This window comes from Salvelinus fontinalis, chromosome 1, assembly GCF_029448725.1.
Source record: "Salvelinus fontinalis isolate EN_2023a chromosome 1, ASM2944872v1, whole genome shotgun sequence".
Classification (NCBI taxonomy): Eukaryota; Metazoa; Chordata; class Actinopteri; order Salmoniformes; family Salmonidae; genus Salvelinus; species Salvelinus fontinalis.
The window spans coordinates 2,342,090-2,359,496 of NC_074665.1; the positions used below are offsets into that span (position 1 = coordinate 2,342,090).

The 17,407-nt window shown below is 47.8% G+C and overlaps 1 protein-coding gene across 6 annotated transcripts in view; it reads right to left on the reverse strand.

The window, feature by feature from the left end:
- Positions 1-318: 318 nt before the first annotated feature.
- The window catches only part of ggps1 (geranylgeranyl diphosphate synthase 1), a 44,952-nt gene continuing 27,863 nt past the window's right edge, over positions 319-17,407 (reverse strand). For all 6 annotated transcript variants that reach the window (XM_055936591.1, XM_055936430.1, XM_055936251.1 and 3 more), the window contains exons 4-6: positions 2,985-3,149; positions 1,850-2,065; positions 319-1,435 (exon numbers count right to left, since the gene is read on the reverse strand). In XM_055936591.1, the coding sequence (XP_055792566.1) occupies positions 1,034-1,435; positions 1,850-2,065; positions 2,985-3,149 (783 nt within the window). In that variant the 3' untranslated portion in view covers positions 319-1,033. The remainder of the gene's footprint in view (positions 1,436-1,849; positions 2,066-2,984; positions 3,150-17,407) is intronic.

A 17,407-nucleotide genomic window follows, 5' to 3' on the forward strand; every position in this document is an offset into this window, starting at 1 on the left:
CCTACTGAGAAGTGTGTACATTTCCCAAGTCTAAATCGGGCCCTTTGTGACTAGTCTCAGCCCCTGAAGGTGCCACTTGGCACCCAGACCCCTAGCCTGGTGTAGCAGGGACCGGTCAGGTTGGGAGGATCCCTGGGAAACAGTAGCAGCTGGTAGAGAGGACTATCCTGGCTAAGGGCTGGATTAAATTAGTATTTCTGATTAAGTCGACATGCGGAGTTTATCATGTAAGCAGTCTCTGCATACGTGGGAACATTGATTAAAAATGTAAAAAAACAGCAATAAGCATTTAATAAAAATAAATAAATTAAAATGTCGTTTGTCAAAAACAGGTTTTATTCAATGAATTCATGTTTGTTACATATAAGTCATATGCAGTGTACAGTCTCAACGTAAACAAACGTAATAACGTCGAGAACATGCTGTGTTGCAGGGGGAAACATCTGGAGACACTGAGGCGTTGAACCAGGGACGTAGTTTGACTTCAGGTGAAGGTAGCAGACAATAACCAAACACATTGGTACAAACAGAGTATGCATTCCTCTAATACACATCGAACTCTGGTCGTCCTCAGAAATCTGGCCTCGTATTTTCTTCTACACCTCATTGACACTTGGCATTCACTAAAACACTCAAACCGGGAACTCATTTCCATTTAGTATTGAAATAAAATAAAAATAAAATAAGAAACTTTTGTAAGCTGCCAAGTAACGCTTACATTTTTAACGTTTTTTTTGTTGTAGAGACATCGTTCTTCTGACAAGACCATGTGATGACCATACCTCCTCTTCTCCATATTTATAACGCTGTATACGTGGTGTGTTTGACATTTGTCTAGAGTACTAGAAACACGAGGTTTGCGAAGCTGTGAGTTCTTGGCTTGGTGTAGTTATCATGCTCAGGGGGACTCTGTATAATCCAGCTGTGTGACAGTGTGGTGGTGAGCATGATGTCAGTGTTCTGTGTGGCTCGACTGCGGCCCCCTGACCCCTGGCTCATGTTTGACCGTTGTGTAACTGTTTGGTAGATGCGGTCAGTCCTCTTTAGGACCAGCTTTTGTCTCAGGCTCTCTAAACATCTTACTGAGGTGTTTCACTAATCCCTCCAGCTCAGGGTTTCCCCCCAGGTCTGTGATAAGGCGGTATGCCTCGGCCTCCAGCCCTCTCAGGGTCTCTCGGGTGTAGGCGAAGGAGCCCACCTTCTCCAGGTAGTCCACACAGTACCTCTTAATGTCCACGTTCTCCGTCCGCTGTCTCAGGATGTTTTGGACCTGAGTGCTCTCAGGACGGGACCAGATGGCGTGGATGGTGGGGAAGGAGAATTTCCCCTCGGTCAGATCCTCACAGAAGGACTTGTTCTCGCTGTACTCTGTTGAGTTGAGGTTGGCGTAGTCGTCTCTGATCTGGAAGAAGAGTCCTAACGTATCCAGGAGAGGCTAGAGGGGTCAAAGGTCAAATCACGTTAAAACGTTTTTCAGAACGTTTTAATTATAATTTTTTAAAATAAAGCCCTTTTATCACCAGTTGTCAAAGTGCTTAACAGATATCCTGCCTAAAAACACCAAAGAGCAAGAAACAAAGAGGCAAAACCCTATAGGAACCACTAGAGTGGCCTATCAATCTAATATACACGGGATAGAGCACACATTATGCATAACTGCATTACAAAGCTGTCCTCTCATCAATTTGCTATAAAAAGTTGTAAAAAGTTTTTTGACTATTTAAAAAAAAAGAAAAGAATCGTAGCCAAATAAGTTTAGAAGATGAAATGTCTTAAATGTTGAAACATTAACAGCAACACAGAAAAGAAACATGTCGGGAAATTAAATAGTTAAAGTACTAAAATGTACCTTAAGTTGTTGTTTCCAGCCAGAGAACAGCTGCATGAGCCCCACGGCCAGGCCAAACAGGCCCCCCGTCTTCTGGAGGACCATGGTACGGTACTGGCTCTCTGTGGGACAGGTGTAGGTGTCCCTCCAGTGGATGTCTAGGCCCTGGCCGCGGTGCAGCTCCAACAGCTGTCTGGTGAACACATGCACCGCCTCGGGGTGATCCAGGGTTAGCACCTAATAATACCAACAATACACGGGTTATAACGCTGTCTGGTAAACAGATGCACCGCCTCGGGGTGATCCAGGGTTAGCACCTAATAATACCAACAATACACGGGTTATAACGCTGTCTGGTAAACAGATGCACCGCCTCGGGGTGATCCAGGGTTAGCACCTAATAATACCAACAATACACGGGTTACAACGCTGTCTGGTGAACACATGCACCGCCTCGGGGTGATCCAGGGTTAGCACCTAATAATACACGGGTTATAACGTTGTCTGGTGAACACATGCACCGCCTCGGGGTGATCCAGGGTTAGCACCTAATAATACACGGGTTATAACGCTGTCTGGTAAACAGATGCACCGCCTCGGGGTGATCCAGGGTTAGCACCTAATAATACACGGGTTATAACGCTGTCTGGTGAACACATGCACCGCCTCGGGGTGATCCAGGGTTAGCACCTAATAATACACGGGTTATAACGCTGTCTGGTAAACAGATGCACCGCCTCGGGGTGATCCAGGGTTAGCACCTAATAATACCAACAATACACGGGTTATAACGCTGTCTGGTAAACAGATGCACCGCCTCGGGGTGATCCAGGGTTAGCACCTAATAATACACGGGTTATAACGCTGTCTGGTGAACACATGCACCGCCTCGGGGTGATCCAGGGTTAGCACCTAATAATACACGGGTTATAACGCTGTCTGGTAAACAGATGCACCGCCTCGGGGTGATCCAGGGTTAGCACCTAATAATACCAACAATACACGGGTTATAACGCTGTCTGGTGAACAGATGCACCGCCTCGGGGTGATCCAGGGTTAGCACCTAATAATACGCGGGTTATAACGCTGTATGGTGAACACGCTGATCAAAATAAATAAATAAAATAAAATAAATCGACCAATCAATGACTCTCACCTTCTCCAGGCCCAGGAAGTAGACGTAGTTGGCAGAGTTGATAACAGAGGGGACTCCGTAGATGCTGTGGGCTACAGGGAAACCTCTCCTCAGTGTAGAACTGTCCTCGATGTCGTCGATCAGGAGGCTGGCGTTGTGGAGCATCTCAGTCACTTCTATGATCACCTACACAACAGACATTTTGGTTTCTCACAGCTGTTTAAACATGTCGAATCATTTCATTTCATAGTTTGTTTTGTATGCACAGTACCAGTCAAAAGTCTGGACACTCCTACTCATTCAAGGGTTTTTCTATATATAAAAAAACAACGATTTTCTACATTGTAGAATAATAGTGAAGAGATCAAAACTATGAAATAACACATATGGAATCATGTAGTAACCAAAAAAGTGTTAAACAAATTGAATTGAGACTCTTCAAAGTAGCCACCCTTTGCTTTGATGAAAGCTTGTACATTTTTTTTAAATAAAAACACTTGAATGTGTCCAAACTTTTTACTGGCACTGTTCTGTGTGTGTGTGTGTGTAAATTATTTCTTCCCTCAGAGGAACAGGACACAAGCGGAAAACAACATAATCCTCTGTGGTTGATAGCATCTGAAGACGTGTCCCCGTCTGGTCTAATTCATGTCAAGATATTATTAACTAGGCACATTGAGTTAATTACATTGTTTTTTTTATAAAACCCTTTTTATATCAGCAGTTTTCAAAGTGCTTTACAGACAAAACACCACAACAAGCAATGCAGAGGCACAGTAGCTAGGAAAAACTGAGAAGTTGTAGTCACAGGTCAGAAGAGACTTTACAGGTCTCCACCGCAGAGTTACCGTCTAACCATGCTCAGAGTCCTGCTGTGTTACAGCTATTCTCCAGTAGGGGGAGATAGCTGACAAGACTACACTGTGTGGGAGGGAATGTAATTTGGAGAAAGAGAGAGAGAGATCACCGAGTAGGCAGGCAGACAGTGAATATGGAGGTCTGCTCTGTGTAGGGTGAAGCTAAGGACAAGAGACCTCTCTCCCCCTCCTCCTCCTCCTCCTCTCTCCTAGATCTATCCGTTGCCTTGGACACCGTGTACTATCAGATCCTCCTCTCCACCCTCTCAGGGCTGGGCGTCTCAGGCTCTGCACACTCCCGGATTGTATCCTACCTGGCAGGCCTCTCCTACTAGGTGACGTGGAGAGGATCTGGGTCTGCACTCCGTCTCACCTTGTCTGTTCCCCAAAATCCCCGACTTTGCTAAAAAAATAATTTTAAAGGGAAAATGTGTCGTCGTCTCACCTAGCCATCTAAATGTGCCGTCGTCTCACCTCGCCATCTACATGTGTCGTCGTCTCACCTAGCCATCTAAATGTGTCGTCGTCTCACCTAGCCATCTAAATGTGTCGTCGTCTCACCTAGCCATCTAAATGTGTCGTCGTCTCACCTAGCCATCTAAATGTGTCGTCGTCTCACCTAGCCATCTAAATGTGTCGTCGTCTCACCTAGCCATCTAAATGTGTCGTCGTCTCACCTAGCCATCTAAATGTGTCGTCGTCTCACCTAGCCATCTAAATGTGTCGTCGTCTCACCTAGCCATCTAAATGTGTCGTCGTCTCACCTAGCCATCTAAATGTGTCGTCGTCTCACCTAGCCATCTAAATGTGTCGTCGTCTCACCTAGCCATCTAAATGTGTCGTCGTCTCACCTAGCCATCTAAATGTGTCGTCGTCTCACCTAGCCATCTAAATGTGTCGTCGTCTCACCTAGCCATCTAAATGTGTCGTCGTCTCACCTAGCCATCTAAATGTGTCGTCGTCTCACCTAGCCATCTAAATGTGTCGTCGTCTCACCTAGCCATCTAAATGTGTCGTCGTCTCACCTAGCCATCTAAATGTGTCGTCGTCTCACCTAGCCATCTAAATGTGTCGTCGTCTCACCTAGCCATCTAAATGTGTCGTCGTCTCACCTAGCCATCTAAATGTGTCGTCGTCTCACCTAGCCATCTAAATGTGTCGTCGTCTCACCTAGCCATCTAAATGTGTCGTCGTCTCACCTAGCCATCTAAATGTGTCGTCGTCTCACCTAGCCATCTAAATGTGTCGTCGTCTCACCTAGCCATCTAAATGTGTCGTCGTCTCACCTAGCCATCTAAATGTGTCGTCGTCTCACCTAGCCATCTAAATGTGTCGTCGTCTCACCTAGCCATCTAAATGTGTCGTCGTCTCACCTAGCCATCTAAATGTGTCGTCGTCTCACCTAGCCATCTAAATGTGTCGTCGTCTCACCTAGCCATCTAAATGTGTCGTCGTCTCACCTAGCCATCTAAATGTGTCGTCGTCTCACCTAGCCATCTAAATGTGTCGTCGTCTCACCTAGCCATCTAAATGTGTCGTCGTCTCACCTAGCCATCTAAATGTGTCGTCGTCTCACCTAGCCATCTAAATGTGTCGTCGTCTCACCTAGCCATCTAAATGTGTCGTCGTCTCACCTAGCCATCTAAATGTGTCGTCGTCTCACCTAGCCATCTAAATGTGTCGTCGTCTCACCTAGCCATCTAAATGTGTCGTCGTCTCACCTAGCCATCTAAATGTGTCGTCGTCTCACCTAGCCATCTAAATGTGTCGTCGTCTCACCTAGCCATCTAAATGTGTCGTCGTCTCACCTAGCCATCTAAATGTGTCGTCGTCTCACCTAGCCATCTAAATGTGTCGTCGTCTCACCTAGCCATCTAAATGTGTCGTCGTCTCACCTAGCCATCTAAATGTGTCGTCGTCTCACCTAGCCATCTAAATGTGTCGTCGTCTCACCTAGCCATCTAAATGTGTCGTCGTCTCACCTAGCCATCTAAATGTGTCGTCGTCTCACCTAGCCATCTAAATGTGTCGTCGTCTCACCTAGCCATCTAAATGTGTCGTCGTCTCACCTAGCCATCTAAATGTGTCGTCGTCTCACCTAGCCATCTAAATGTGTCGTCGTCTCACCTAGCCATCTAAATGTGTCGTCGTCTCACCTAGCCATCTAAATGTGTCGTCGTCTCACCTAGCCATCTAAATGTGTCGTCGTCTCACCTAGCCATCTAAATGTGTCGTCGTCTCACCTAGCCATCTAAATGTGTCGTCGTCTCACCTAGCCATCTAAATGTGTCGTCGTCTCACCTAGCCATCTAAATGTGTCGTCGTCTCACCTAGCCATCTAAATGTGTCGTCGTCTCACCTAGCCATCTAAATGTGTCGTCGTCTCACCTAGCCATCTAAATGTGTCGTCGTCTCACCTAGCCATCTAAATGTGTCGTCGTCTCACCTAGCCATCTAAATGTGTCGTCGTCTCACCTAGCCATCTAAATGTGTCGTCGTCTCACCTAGCCATCTAAATGTGTCGTCGTCTCACCTAGCCATCTAAATGTGTCGTCGTCTCACCTAGCCATCTAAATGTGTCGTCGTCTCACCTAGCCATCTAAATGTGTCGTCGTCTCACCTAGCCATCTAAATGTGTCGTCGTCTCACCTAGCCATCTAAATGTGTCGTCGTCTCACCTAGCCATCTAAATGTGTCGTCGTCTCACCTAGCCATCTAAATGTGTCGTCGTCTCACCTAGCCATCTAAATGTGTCGTCGTCTCACCTAGCCATCTAAATGTGTCGTCGTCTCACCTAGCCATCTAAATGTGTCGTCGTCTCACCTAGCCATCTAAATGTGTCGTCGTCTCACCTAGCCATCTAAATGTGTCGTCGTCTCACCTAGCCATCTAAATGTGTCGTCGTCTCACCTAGCCATCTAAATGTGTCGTCGTCTCACCTAGCCATCTAAATGTGTCGTCGTCTCACCTAGCCATCTAAATGTGTCGTCGTCTCACCTAGCCATCTAAATGTGTCGTCGTCTCACCTAGCCATCTAAATGTGTCGTCGTCTCACCTAGCCATCTAAATGTGTCGTCGTCTCACCTAGCCATCTAAATGTGTCGTCGTCTCACCTAGCCATCTAAATGTGTCGTCGTCTCACCTAGCCATCTAAATGTGTCGTCGTCTCACCTAGCCATCTAAATGTGTCGTCGTCTCACCTAGCCATCTAAATGTGTCGTCGTCTCACCTAGCCATCTAAATGTGTCGTCGTCTCACCTAGCCATCTAAATGTGTCGTCGTCTCACCTAGCCATCTAAATGTGTCGTCGTCTCACCTAGCCATCTAAATGTGTCGTCGTCTCACCTAGCCATCTAAATGTGTCGTCGTCTCACCTAGCCATCTAAATGTGTCGTCGTCTCACCTAGCCATCTAAATGTGTCGTCGTCTCACCTAGCCATCTAAATGTGTCGTCGTCTCACCTAGCCATCTAAATGTGTCGTCGTCTCACCTAGCCATCTAAATGTGTCGTCGTCTCACCTAGCCATCTAAATGTGTCGTCGTCTCACCTAGCCATCTAAATGTGTCGTCGTCTCACCTAGCCATCTAAATGTGTCGTCGTCTCACCTAGCCATCTAAATGTGTCGTCGTCTCACCTAGCCATCTAAATGTGTCGTCGTCTCACCTAGCCATCTAAATGTGTCGTCGTCTCACCTAGCCATCTAAATGTGTCGTCGTCTCACCTAGCCATCTAAATGTGTCGTCGTCTCACCTAGCCATCTAAATGTGTCGTCGTCTCACCTAGCCATCTAAATGTGTCGTCGTCTCACCTAGCCATCTAAATGTGTCGTCGTCTCACCTAGCCATCTAAATGTGTCGTCGTCTCACCTAGCCATCTAAATGTGTCGTCGTCTCACCTAGCCATCTAAATGTGTCGTCGTCTCACCTAGCCATCTAAATGTGTCGTCGTCTCACCTAGCCATCTAAATGTGTCGTCGTCTCACCTAGCCATCTAAATGTGTCGTCGTCTCACCTAGCCATCTAAATGTGTCGTCGTCTCACCTAGCCATCTAAACGTGTTGTCGTCTCACCTAGCCATCTTAAGAATGCACTAATTGAAAGTCGCTCTGGATAAGAGAGTCTGCTAAATGACTCCCTACTGTAGTGGCTCTGGATCAGAGAGTCTGTTAAATGACTCACTACTGTAGTATCTCTGGATTAGAGAGTCTGCTAAATGACTCCCTACTGTAGTGGCTCTGGATCAGAGAGTCTGCTAAATGACTCCCTACTGTAGTGGCTCTGGATCAGAGAGTCTGCTAAATGACTCCCTACTGTAGTATCTCTGGATCAGGGAGTATCCTAATGACTCACTAACCCTAACGTCTCCTAACCCTAACCTCACGTCTCCTAACCCTAACCTCAGGTCTCCTAACCCTAACCTCAGGTCTCCTAACCCTAACCTCAGGTCTCCTAACCCTAACCTCAGGTCTCCTAACCCTAACCTCAGGTCTCCTAACCCTAACCTCAGGTCTCCTAACCCTAACCTCAGGTCTCCTAACCCTAACCTCAGGTCTCCTAACCCTAACCTCAGGTCTCCTAACCCTAACCTCAGGTCTCCTAACCCTAACCTCAGGTCTCCTAACCCTAACCTCAGGTCTCCTAACCCTAACCTCAGGTCTCCTAACCCTAACCTCAGGTCTCCTAACCCTAACCTCAGGTCTCCTAACCCTAACCTCAGGTCTCCTAACCCTAACCTCAGGTCTCCTAACCCTAACCTCAGGTCTCCTAACCCTAACCTCAGGTCTCCTAACCCTAACCTCAGGTCTCCTAACCCTAACCTCAGGTCTCCTAACCCTAACCTCAGGTCTCCTAACCCTAACCTCAGGTCTCCTAACCCTAACCTCAGGTCTCCTAACCCTAACCTCAGGTCTCCTAACCCTAACCTCAGGTCTCCTAACCCTAACCTCAGGTCTCCTAACCCTAACCTCAGGTCTCCTAACCCGGTACGTTAATTGTTCGACCCTGCTATGAAAAAAGTCACTTCGGTATCGAAGTGGAGTGAAAAGACTGTTTCCCTTATTACGAAGCTAGAAACATTACAGACATGAATGTTCCCATGTCCTTGTCTGTGAAAATGCCCACTGGGCTAACAAACGTAGCAAGACATTTTGCAACGGAAAAATGTTTCTCCCTCTCCCGGTTTGTCGGTTTACTTTTGTTTGGTGTCAAGTCAATACGACCCAGTCTCTAATCCAGGTCCTGTCAGAGTGGTGGAACAGGGCTTTACTGGGAGGTGATTCAGAAGACAGGTCCTGTGGCCTGGTAATTAAAGCGGTCTATGTGTCTGTGTAAAATTGCCTTTTTTTCAAGCACAGTAAAACCAAAAACTCCACCCACTTCAGCTGAACAGAAAAGGGTAAACCTGGACACAAGTACATCTGCAAGTCAACTCAGTGGACAGACAGGGAGACTATATACATGTTATCTAGGAGGACATTCTATGGATTACAAACTCTAGAATGAGGATTTGGAGCATCTCACCCCACAATACACCACTCCATCCCACAATACACCACTCCATCCCACAATACACCACACCATCCCACAATACACCACTCCATCCCACAATACACCACTCCATCCCACAATACACCACTCCATCCCACAATACACCACTCCATCCCACAATACCCCACTCCATCCCACAATACCCCACTCCATCCCACAATACCCCACTCCATCCCACAATACCCCACTCCATCCCACAATACCCCATTCCATCCCACAACACCCCAAAATACCCCACTCCACAACCACCCCATAAATATCAACGCCACTAATAAGAGAACACCTTACCTTGTCTAGCAGTCTGTCTTCCCTCTACAAACCAATTATAGTCCAAATGGAACCCTATTCCCTATGTAGTGCACTACTTTTGTCCAGGGCTCTGGTCAAAAGTAGTGTACTACAGTTGAAGTCGGAAGTTTACATACACCTTAACAAAATACATTTAAACTCAGTTTTTCACAATTACTGACATTTAATCGTAGTAAAAATTCCCTGTCTTCGGTCAGTTAAGATGGGTCAAACGTTTCGGGTAACCTTCCACAAGCTTCCCACAATAAGTTGGGTGAATTTTGGCCCGTTCCTCCTGACAGAGCTGGTGTAACTGAGTCAGGTTTGTAGGCCTCCTTGCTCGCACACGCTTTTTCAGTTCTGCCCACAAATTTTCTATAGGATTGAGGTCAGGGCTTTGTGATGGCCACTCCAATATCTTGACTTTGTTGTCCTTAAGCCATTTTGCCAAAACTTTGGAAGTATGCTTGGGGTCATTGTCCATTTGGAAGACCCATTTGCGACCAAGCTTTAACTTCCTGACTTATGTCTTGAGATGTTGTTTCAATATATCCACATCATTTTCCTACCTCATGATGTCATCTATTTTGTGAAGTGCACCAGTCCCTCCTGCAGCAAAGCACCCCCACAACATGATGCTGCCACCCACGTGCTTCACGGTTGGGATGGTGTTCTTCGGCTTGCAAGCCTCCCCCTTTTTCCTCCAAACATAGCGATGGTCATTATGGCCAAACAGTTCTATTTTTGTTTCATCAGACCAGTGGACAAAAAGTACAATCTTTGTCCCCATGTGCAGTTGCAAACCGTAGTCTGTCTTTTTTACGGCGGTTTTGGAGCAGTGGCTTCTTCCTTGCTGAGCGGCCTTTCAGGTTATGTCGATATAGGACTCGTTTTACTGTGGATATAGATACTTTTGTACCTGTTTCTTACGGCATCTTCACAAGGTCCTTTGCTGTTGTTCTGGGAATGATTTGCACTTTTCGCACCAAAGTACGTTCATCTCTAGGAGACAGAATGCGTCTCCTTCCTGAGCGGTATGACGGCTGCGTGGTCCCATGGTGTTTATACTTGCATACTATTGTTTGTACAGATGAACGTGGTACCTTCAGGCGTTTGGAAATTGCTCCCATGGATGAACCAGACTTGTGGAGGTCTACAATTTTTTTCTGAGGTCTAGGCTGATTTATTCTGATTCCCATGATGTCAAGCAAAGAGGCACTGAGTTTGAAGGTAGGCCTTGAAATACATCCACAGGTACACCTCCAATTGACTCAAATTTGGTCAATTAGCCTATCAGAAGCCTCTAATGCCATGACATAATTTTCTGCAATTTTCCAAGCTGTTTAAAGGCACAGTCAACTTAGTGTGTGTAAACTTCTAACCCACTGGAATTGTGTTACAGTGAATTATAAGTGAAATAATATGTCTGTAAACAATTGTTGGAAAAATTACTTGTGTCATGCACAAAGTAGATGTCCTAACCGACTTGCCAAAACCATAGTTAGTTAACAAGAAATTTGTGGAGTGATTGAAAAACTCGTTTTAATGACTCCAACCTAAGTGTATGTAAACTTCCGGCTTCAACTGTATATAGGGAATAAGGGGCTATTTAGAACACAGCCCAGGACAACTCTGCATAAATCTGCTGCTCTAGCCAGTGTCCTTCTGTCTGCCTCACCCCTACACTGGCCTCACTACTAGCCCACAGAGCTCCCCTGACCCCTACACTGGCCTCACTACTAGCCCACAGAGCTCCCCTGACCCCTACACTGGCCTCACTACTAGCCCACAGAGCTCCCCTGACCCCTACACTGGCCTCACTAATAGCCCACAGAGCTCCCCTGAATCCTCGCCCACAGAGCTTCCCTGACCCCTACACTACTAGCCCACAGAGACCCCTGAATCCTAGCCCAGAGAGCTCCCCTGAATCCTAGCCCCCAGAGCTCCCCTGAATCCTAGCCCACAGAGCTCCCCTGAATCCTAGCCCCCAGAGCTCCCCTGAATCCTAGCCCCCAGAGCTCCCCTGAATCCTAGCCCCCAGAGCTCCCCTGAATCCTAGCCCCCAGAGCTCCCCTGAATCCTAGCCCACAGAGCTCCCCTGAATCCTAGCCCACAGAGCTCCCCTGAATCCTAGCCCACAGAGCTCCCCTGACCCCTACACTACTAGCCCCCAGAGCTCCCCTGAATCCTAGCCCACAGAGCTCCCCTGAATCCTAGCCCACAGAGCTCCCCTGAATCCTAGCCCCCAGAGCTCCCCTGAATCCTAGCCCCCAGAGCTCCCCTGAATCCTAGCCCACAGAGCTCCCCTGAATCCTAGCTCCCAGAGCTCCCCTGAATCCTAGCCCCCAGAGCTCCCCTGAATCCTAGCCCACAGAGCTCCCCTGACCCCTACACTACTAGCCCAGAGCTCCCCTGAATCCTAGCCCAGAGCTCCCCTGAATCATATCCCACAGAGCTCCCCTGACCCACTGTATACCCACAGACCACCAGACAGAGCAAGAGGCACCTACTGTACTAATTACTAGCTGCAGTTCCCAGACAGGGCCACAGAGCTCCCCTGACCCCTACATTACTAGCTGCGGTTCCCAGACAGGCCCACAGAGCTCCCCTGACCCCTACATGACTAGCTGCAGTTCCCAGACAGGGCCACAGAGCTCCCCTGACCCCTACATGACTAGCTGCAGTTCCCAGACAGGGCCACAGAGCTCCCCTGACCACTACATGACTAGCTGCAGTTCCCAGACAGGGCCACAGAGCTCCCCTGACTCCTACATTACTAGCTGCAGTTCCCAGACAGGGCCACAGTACAGAGAACCTCAAGTCAGTCAATATTGCATTGCCAGCTCTAGGCTGGATGCTGCTAGAGAGAGGCTGGTAAAGGGTTTTCACAAGTCAGATGCCTACAGATGGAAGCTCTGGAACATAGAGATAGTAACATGTAAAGAGGTGTGTGTTTCCTGATGGAGAATAAATATACAGCCCGGACAGATGACAGAGACATGGGTGAACCCTGTCAATCAGTCAGTCACCGGCTGCCTGTATCTGTGCTGTTTCCATGGTGTTGAGGCGACTGACTACACTGCCCGACAGCCGCTTGTTAATGATGGCGGCAAGCACGCTCAGTCTGTTGGCCGGGTTCAGGGAGAGTTTACTGCCAAATAAACCACGCTGCCGCACAGAGATGAAGAGAGAGGGGGAGATGGAGCAGAGAGCGAGCGCAGAGAGAGAGAGAGGGGGAGATGGAGCAGAGAGCGAGCGCAGAGAGAGAGAGAGGGGGAGATGGAGCAGAGAGCGAGCGCAGAGAGAGAGAGAGGGGGAGATGGAGCAGAGAGCGAGCGCAGAGAGAGAGAGGGGGAGATGGAGCAGAGAGAGAGAGAGGGGGAGATGGAGCAGAGAGCGAGCGCAGAGAGAGACAGAGAGAGAGGGGGAGATGGAGCAGAGAGAGAGAGAGGGGGAGATGGAGCAGAGAGCGAGCGCAGAGAGAGACAGAGAGAGAGAGAGGGGGAGATGAAGCAGAGAGCGAGAGAGAGAGCGTACAGAGAGAGAGGAGAGAAAGGAGAGTGAGCGTAGAGAGAGAGAGAGAGCGAGAAAGGAGAGCGAGTGGAGAACGAGCGCACAGAGCGAGCGAGCGCACAGAGAGAGGAGAGCGAGCGAGAATTCAATTGAAATTGAATTGATAGGGAGGAGAGCTGTGTAATCGCTGTGCTGTGACACAATAACAGATAGTGTATGAAGACAACATGTCACCTGGTATTTAGGGAGCTGTTTGTACGCACACTGAATCTGGTCACATGTTCTTCCACATGTCAGGAAGCCCAGCACCCAGTTGCACAGGGCGGAGTTCAGACCCAGGGCCTCCAGCTTAATGATGAGCTTGGAGGGTACGATGGTGTTGAATGCTGAGCTATAGTCAGTGAACAGCATTCCTACATAGGTATTCCTCTTGTCCAGATGGGACAGGGCAGTGTGATGGGGATTGTATCGTCTGTGGATCTATTGGGGCGGTAAGCAAATTGAAGTGGGTCTAAGGTGTCAGGTAAGGTAGAGGTTGTACTGCCCGCGAGAGGACAAGAGCTGTACGGCGACAGGTAGCCTGGCGGGAATGAGAGTTGGGCTAGCAACCGAAATGTTGCTGGATCAAATCCCCGATCTGTCGTTCTGCCCCTGAGCAAGGCAGTTAACCCACTGTTCCCCGGGCGCCGATGACGTGGAGGTCGATTAAGGCAGCCCCCCTACACCTCTCTGATTCAGAGGGGTTGGGTTAAATGCGGAAGACACATTTCAGTTGAATACATTCAGTTGGACAGCTGACTAGGTATCCCCTTTCATACTTGTACTGCCCGCGAGGGGATAGCTAGATTTACTGCCTTTCTCTCGCTCTCCAGAGAAGACTCATAAAACATTCAGACCGACAGACACATGTAGAACAGTAGAGCTAACATGATCTGACAGCCTGCAGCATAAGTATAGCTAGCATCCTGTGTAGCATAGTGTAGCTAGCATCCTGTGTAGCTAGCATCCTGTGTAGCATAGTGTAGCTAGCATCCTGTGTAGCTAGCATCCTGTGTAGCTAGCATAATGTGTAGCATAGTGTAGCTAGCATCCTGTGTAGCATAGTGTAGCTAGCATCCTGTGTAGCATAGTGTAATACAGCATCCTGTGTAGCATAGTGTAGCTAGCATCCTGTGTAGCATAGTGTAATACAGCATCCTGTGTAGCATAGTGTAGCTAGCATCCTGTGTAGCATAGTGTAGCTAGCATCCTGTGTAGCATAGTGTAGCTAGCATCCTGTGTAGCATAGTGTAATACAGCATCCTGTGTAGCATAGTGAAGCTAGCATCCTGTGTAGCATAGTGTAGCTAGCATCCTGTGTAGCATAGTGTAGCTAGCATCCTGTGTAGCATAGTGTAGCTAGCATCCTGTGTAGCATAGTGAAGCTAGCATCCTGTGTTGCATAGTGAAGCTAGCATCCTGTGTTGCATAGTGTAATACAGCATCCTGTGTAGCATAGTGTAGCTAGCATCCTGTGTAGCATAGTGTAGCTAGCATCCTGTGTAGCATAGTGTAGCTAGCATCCTGTGTAGCATAGTGAAGCTAGCATCCTGTGTAGCATAGTGAAGCTAGCATCCTGTGTAGCATAGTGTAGCTAGCATCCTGTGTAGCATAGTGTAGCTAGCATCCTGTGTAGCATAGTGTAGCTAGCATCATGTGTAGCATAGTGTAGCTAGCATCCTGTGTAGCATAGTGTAGCTAGCATCCTGTGTAGCATAGTGTAGCTAGCATCCTGTGTAGCATAGTGTAGCTAGCATCCTGTGTAGCATAGTGTAATACAGCATCCTGTGTAGCATTGTGTAGCTAGCATCCTGTGTAGCTAGCATCCTGTGTAGCATAGTGTAGCTAGCATCCTGTGTAGCATAGTGTAATACAGCATCCTGTGTAGCATAGTGTAATACAGCATCCTGTGTAGCATAGTGTAGCTAGCATCCTGTGTAGCATAGTGTAGCTAGCATCCTGTGTAGCATAGTGTAGCTAGCATCCTGTGTAGCTAGCATCCTGTGTAGCTAGCATCCTGTGTAGCATAGTGTAGCTAGCATCCTGTGTAGCATAGTGTAGCTAGCATCCTGTGTAGCATAGTGTAGCTAGCATCCTGTGTAGCATAGTGTAGCTAGCATCCTGTATACAAGAGCTCCTCTTGTAATGTTGAAGGAGCTCTATGTCAAACACTCCAGAATGGGGTGAAAATGGCAGTCAGTTATCAATAAAATGTCACAATATGGTGCAGAGCGTTCAATGACACTATGTGTCGTTTTCAAAAGGGATGTTAAATAAAATGTTAACTATTTGGTTGTACTATCATCACCAGCCGCTGCCTGGGGAATAGTCCTTAATACACGAGGAAGTGACAGAATTAACTCCTTCCTGAATTTGATTCTCCACCCCTCAAACACAGTCAAAGTAGATAAAGGGGTCGCACTCTCGCTCTCCAATTGTATCAAAAGTACCCTCAGAAAATCCTTGGGTTCTTGCTGTTACATGGTGCTGCAGGACTACCACAACCCATTTGTTGAAGCCAAGGTATAGGGAGGGTATAGAGAGATAGAAAAAGGCATAGGGAAGCTATGGGGAAGGTAGAGAGGGTGAAGGGAGAAGGGAAGGTGAAGAAAAGGGAAGGTAGGGAGGGTGTAGAGAAGGGAGGGTGTAGAGAAGGGAGGGTATAGAGAAGGGAGGGTATAGAGAAGGGAGGGTATAGAGAAGGGAGGGTATAGAGAAGGGAGGGTATAGAGAAGGGAGGGTATAGAGAAGGGAGGGTATAGAGAAGGGAGGGTATAGAGAAGGGAGGGTATAGAGAAGGGAGGGTATAGAGAAGGGAGGGTGTAGAGAAGGGAGAGAGAAAAAAATACAAACCTTTACTCTACATACAGAGACGTGTACAAAGCTCTCCCTCTCTTTGGCAAATCTGACCATAACTCCTAAAATCCTACTTACAAGCAACAACTCAAACAGGCAAGAAGTACCAGTGACTCGCTCAATACGGAAGTGGTCCGATGAAGTGGATGCTAAGCTACAGGACTGTTTCGCTAGCACAGACTGGAATATGTTCCCGGGATTCATCCAATGACATTGAGAAGTTTACCACATCAGTCAATGACTTAATAAGTGCATCGATGACGTCATCCCAACAGTGACTGTACGTACATATCCCAACCAGAGGCCATGGATTACAGGCAACATCCGCACCGAGCTAAATGCTAGAGCTGCTGCTTTCAAGAAGTGGGACACTAAACCAGACACTTGAGAAATCCCGCAAAGCCCTCTGACTCACCATCAGACATGCAGAGTCTCAATACAGGATCAAGATCCAATTCTACTACACCGGCTCTGACGCTTGTCGGCTGTGACAGGACTTGCAAACTATAAACGGGATTACAAAGGGAAACCTACCACACGAGCTAAACAGCTTCTATGCTCACATCGAGGCAAGCAACACTGGACCATGCATAAGGACACCCACCAGCTGTTCTGGACAACTATGTGATCATGCTCTCCGTAGCCAACTTCTAAACAGGTTAAAATTCAGAGAATGCGTTGACCAACTGGCAAGTGTCTTCACTGACATTTTCAACCTCTCCCTGTCCGAGTCTGTAATACCAACATGTTTCAAGCAGACCACCGTAGTCCCTGTGCCCAAGAACACTAAGGTAACCTGCCTAAATGACTACCGCCCGTAGCTCTCACGTCTGTAGCCATGAAATGCTTTGAAAGGCTGGTTATGGCTCACCACCATTATCCCAGAAACTCTTGACATACTCCAATTCCGCCAAACATATTCACTGACGGCACTCCACATTGCCATTTATCACGTGGACAAAAGGAACACCTACATGAGAATGCTGTTCATTGACTACAGCTCAGCGGTCAACACCATAGTGCCCTCCGAGCTAATCACTAGGCTAAGGACCCTAGGAATGAAAACCTCTCTCTGCCACTGAATCATGGACTTCCTAACATGCCACCCCCAGGTGGTGAGAGTAAGCAAAACTGACCCTTGACACGGAGACCCCTCAGGGGTGCATGCTTAGTCCCCTCCTGTACTCCCTGTTCACCCATGACCGCGTGGCCATGCACGACTCCAACACCATGAAGTTTGCCGATGTGTTAGGCCTGATCACCGACAACGACGAGACAGCCTATAAGGAGGTCAGAAACATGTGTGGTGCCAGGACAACCTCTCCCTCAACGAGAGCAACACAA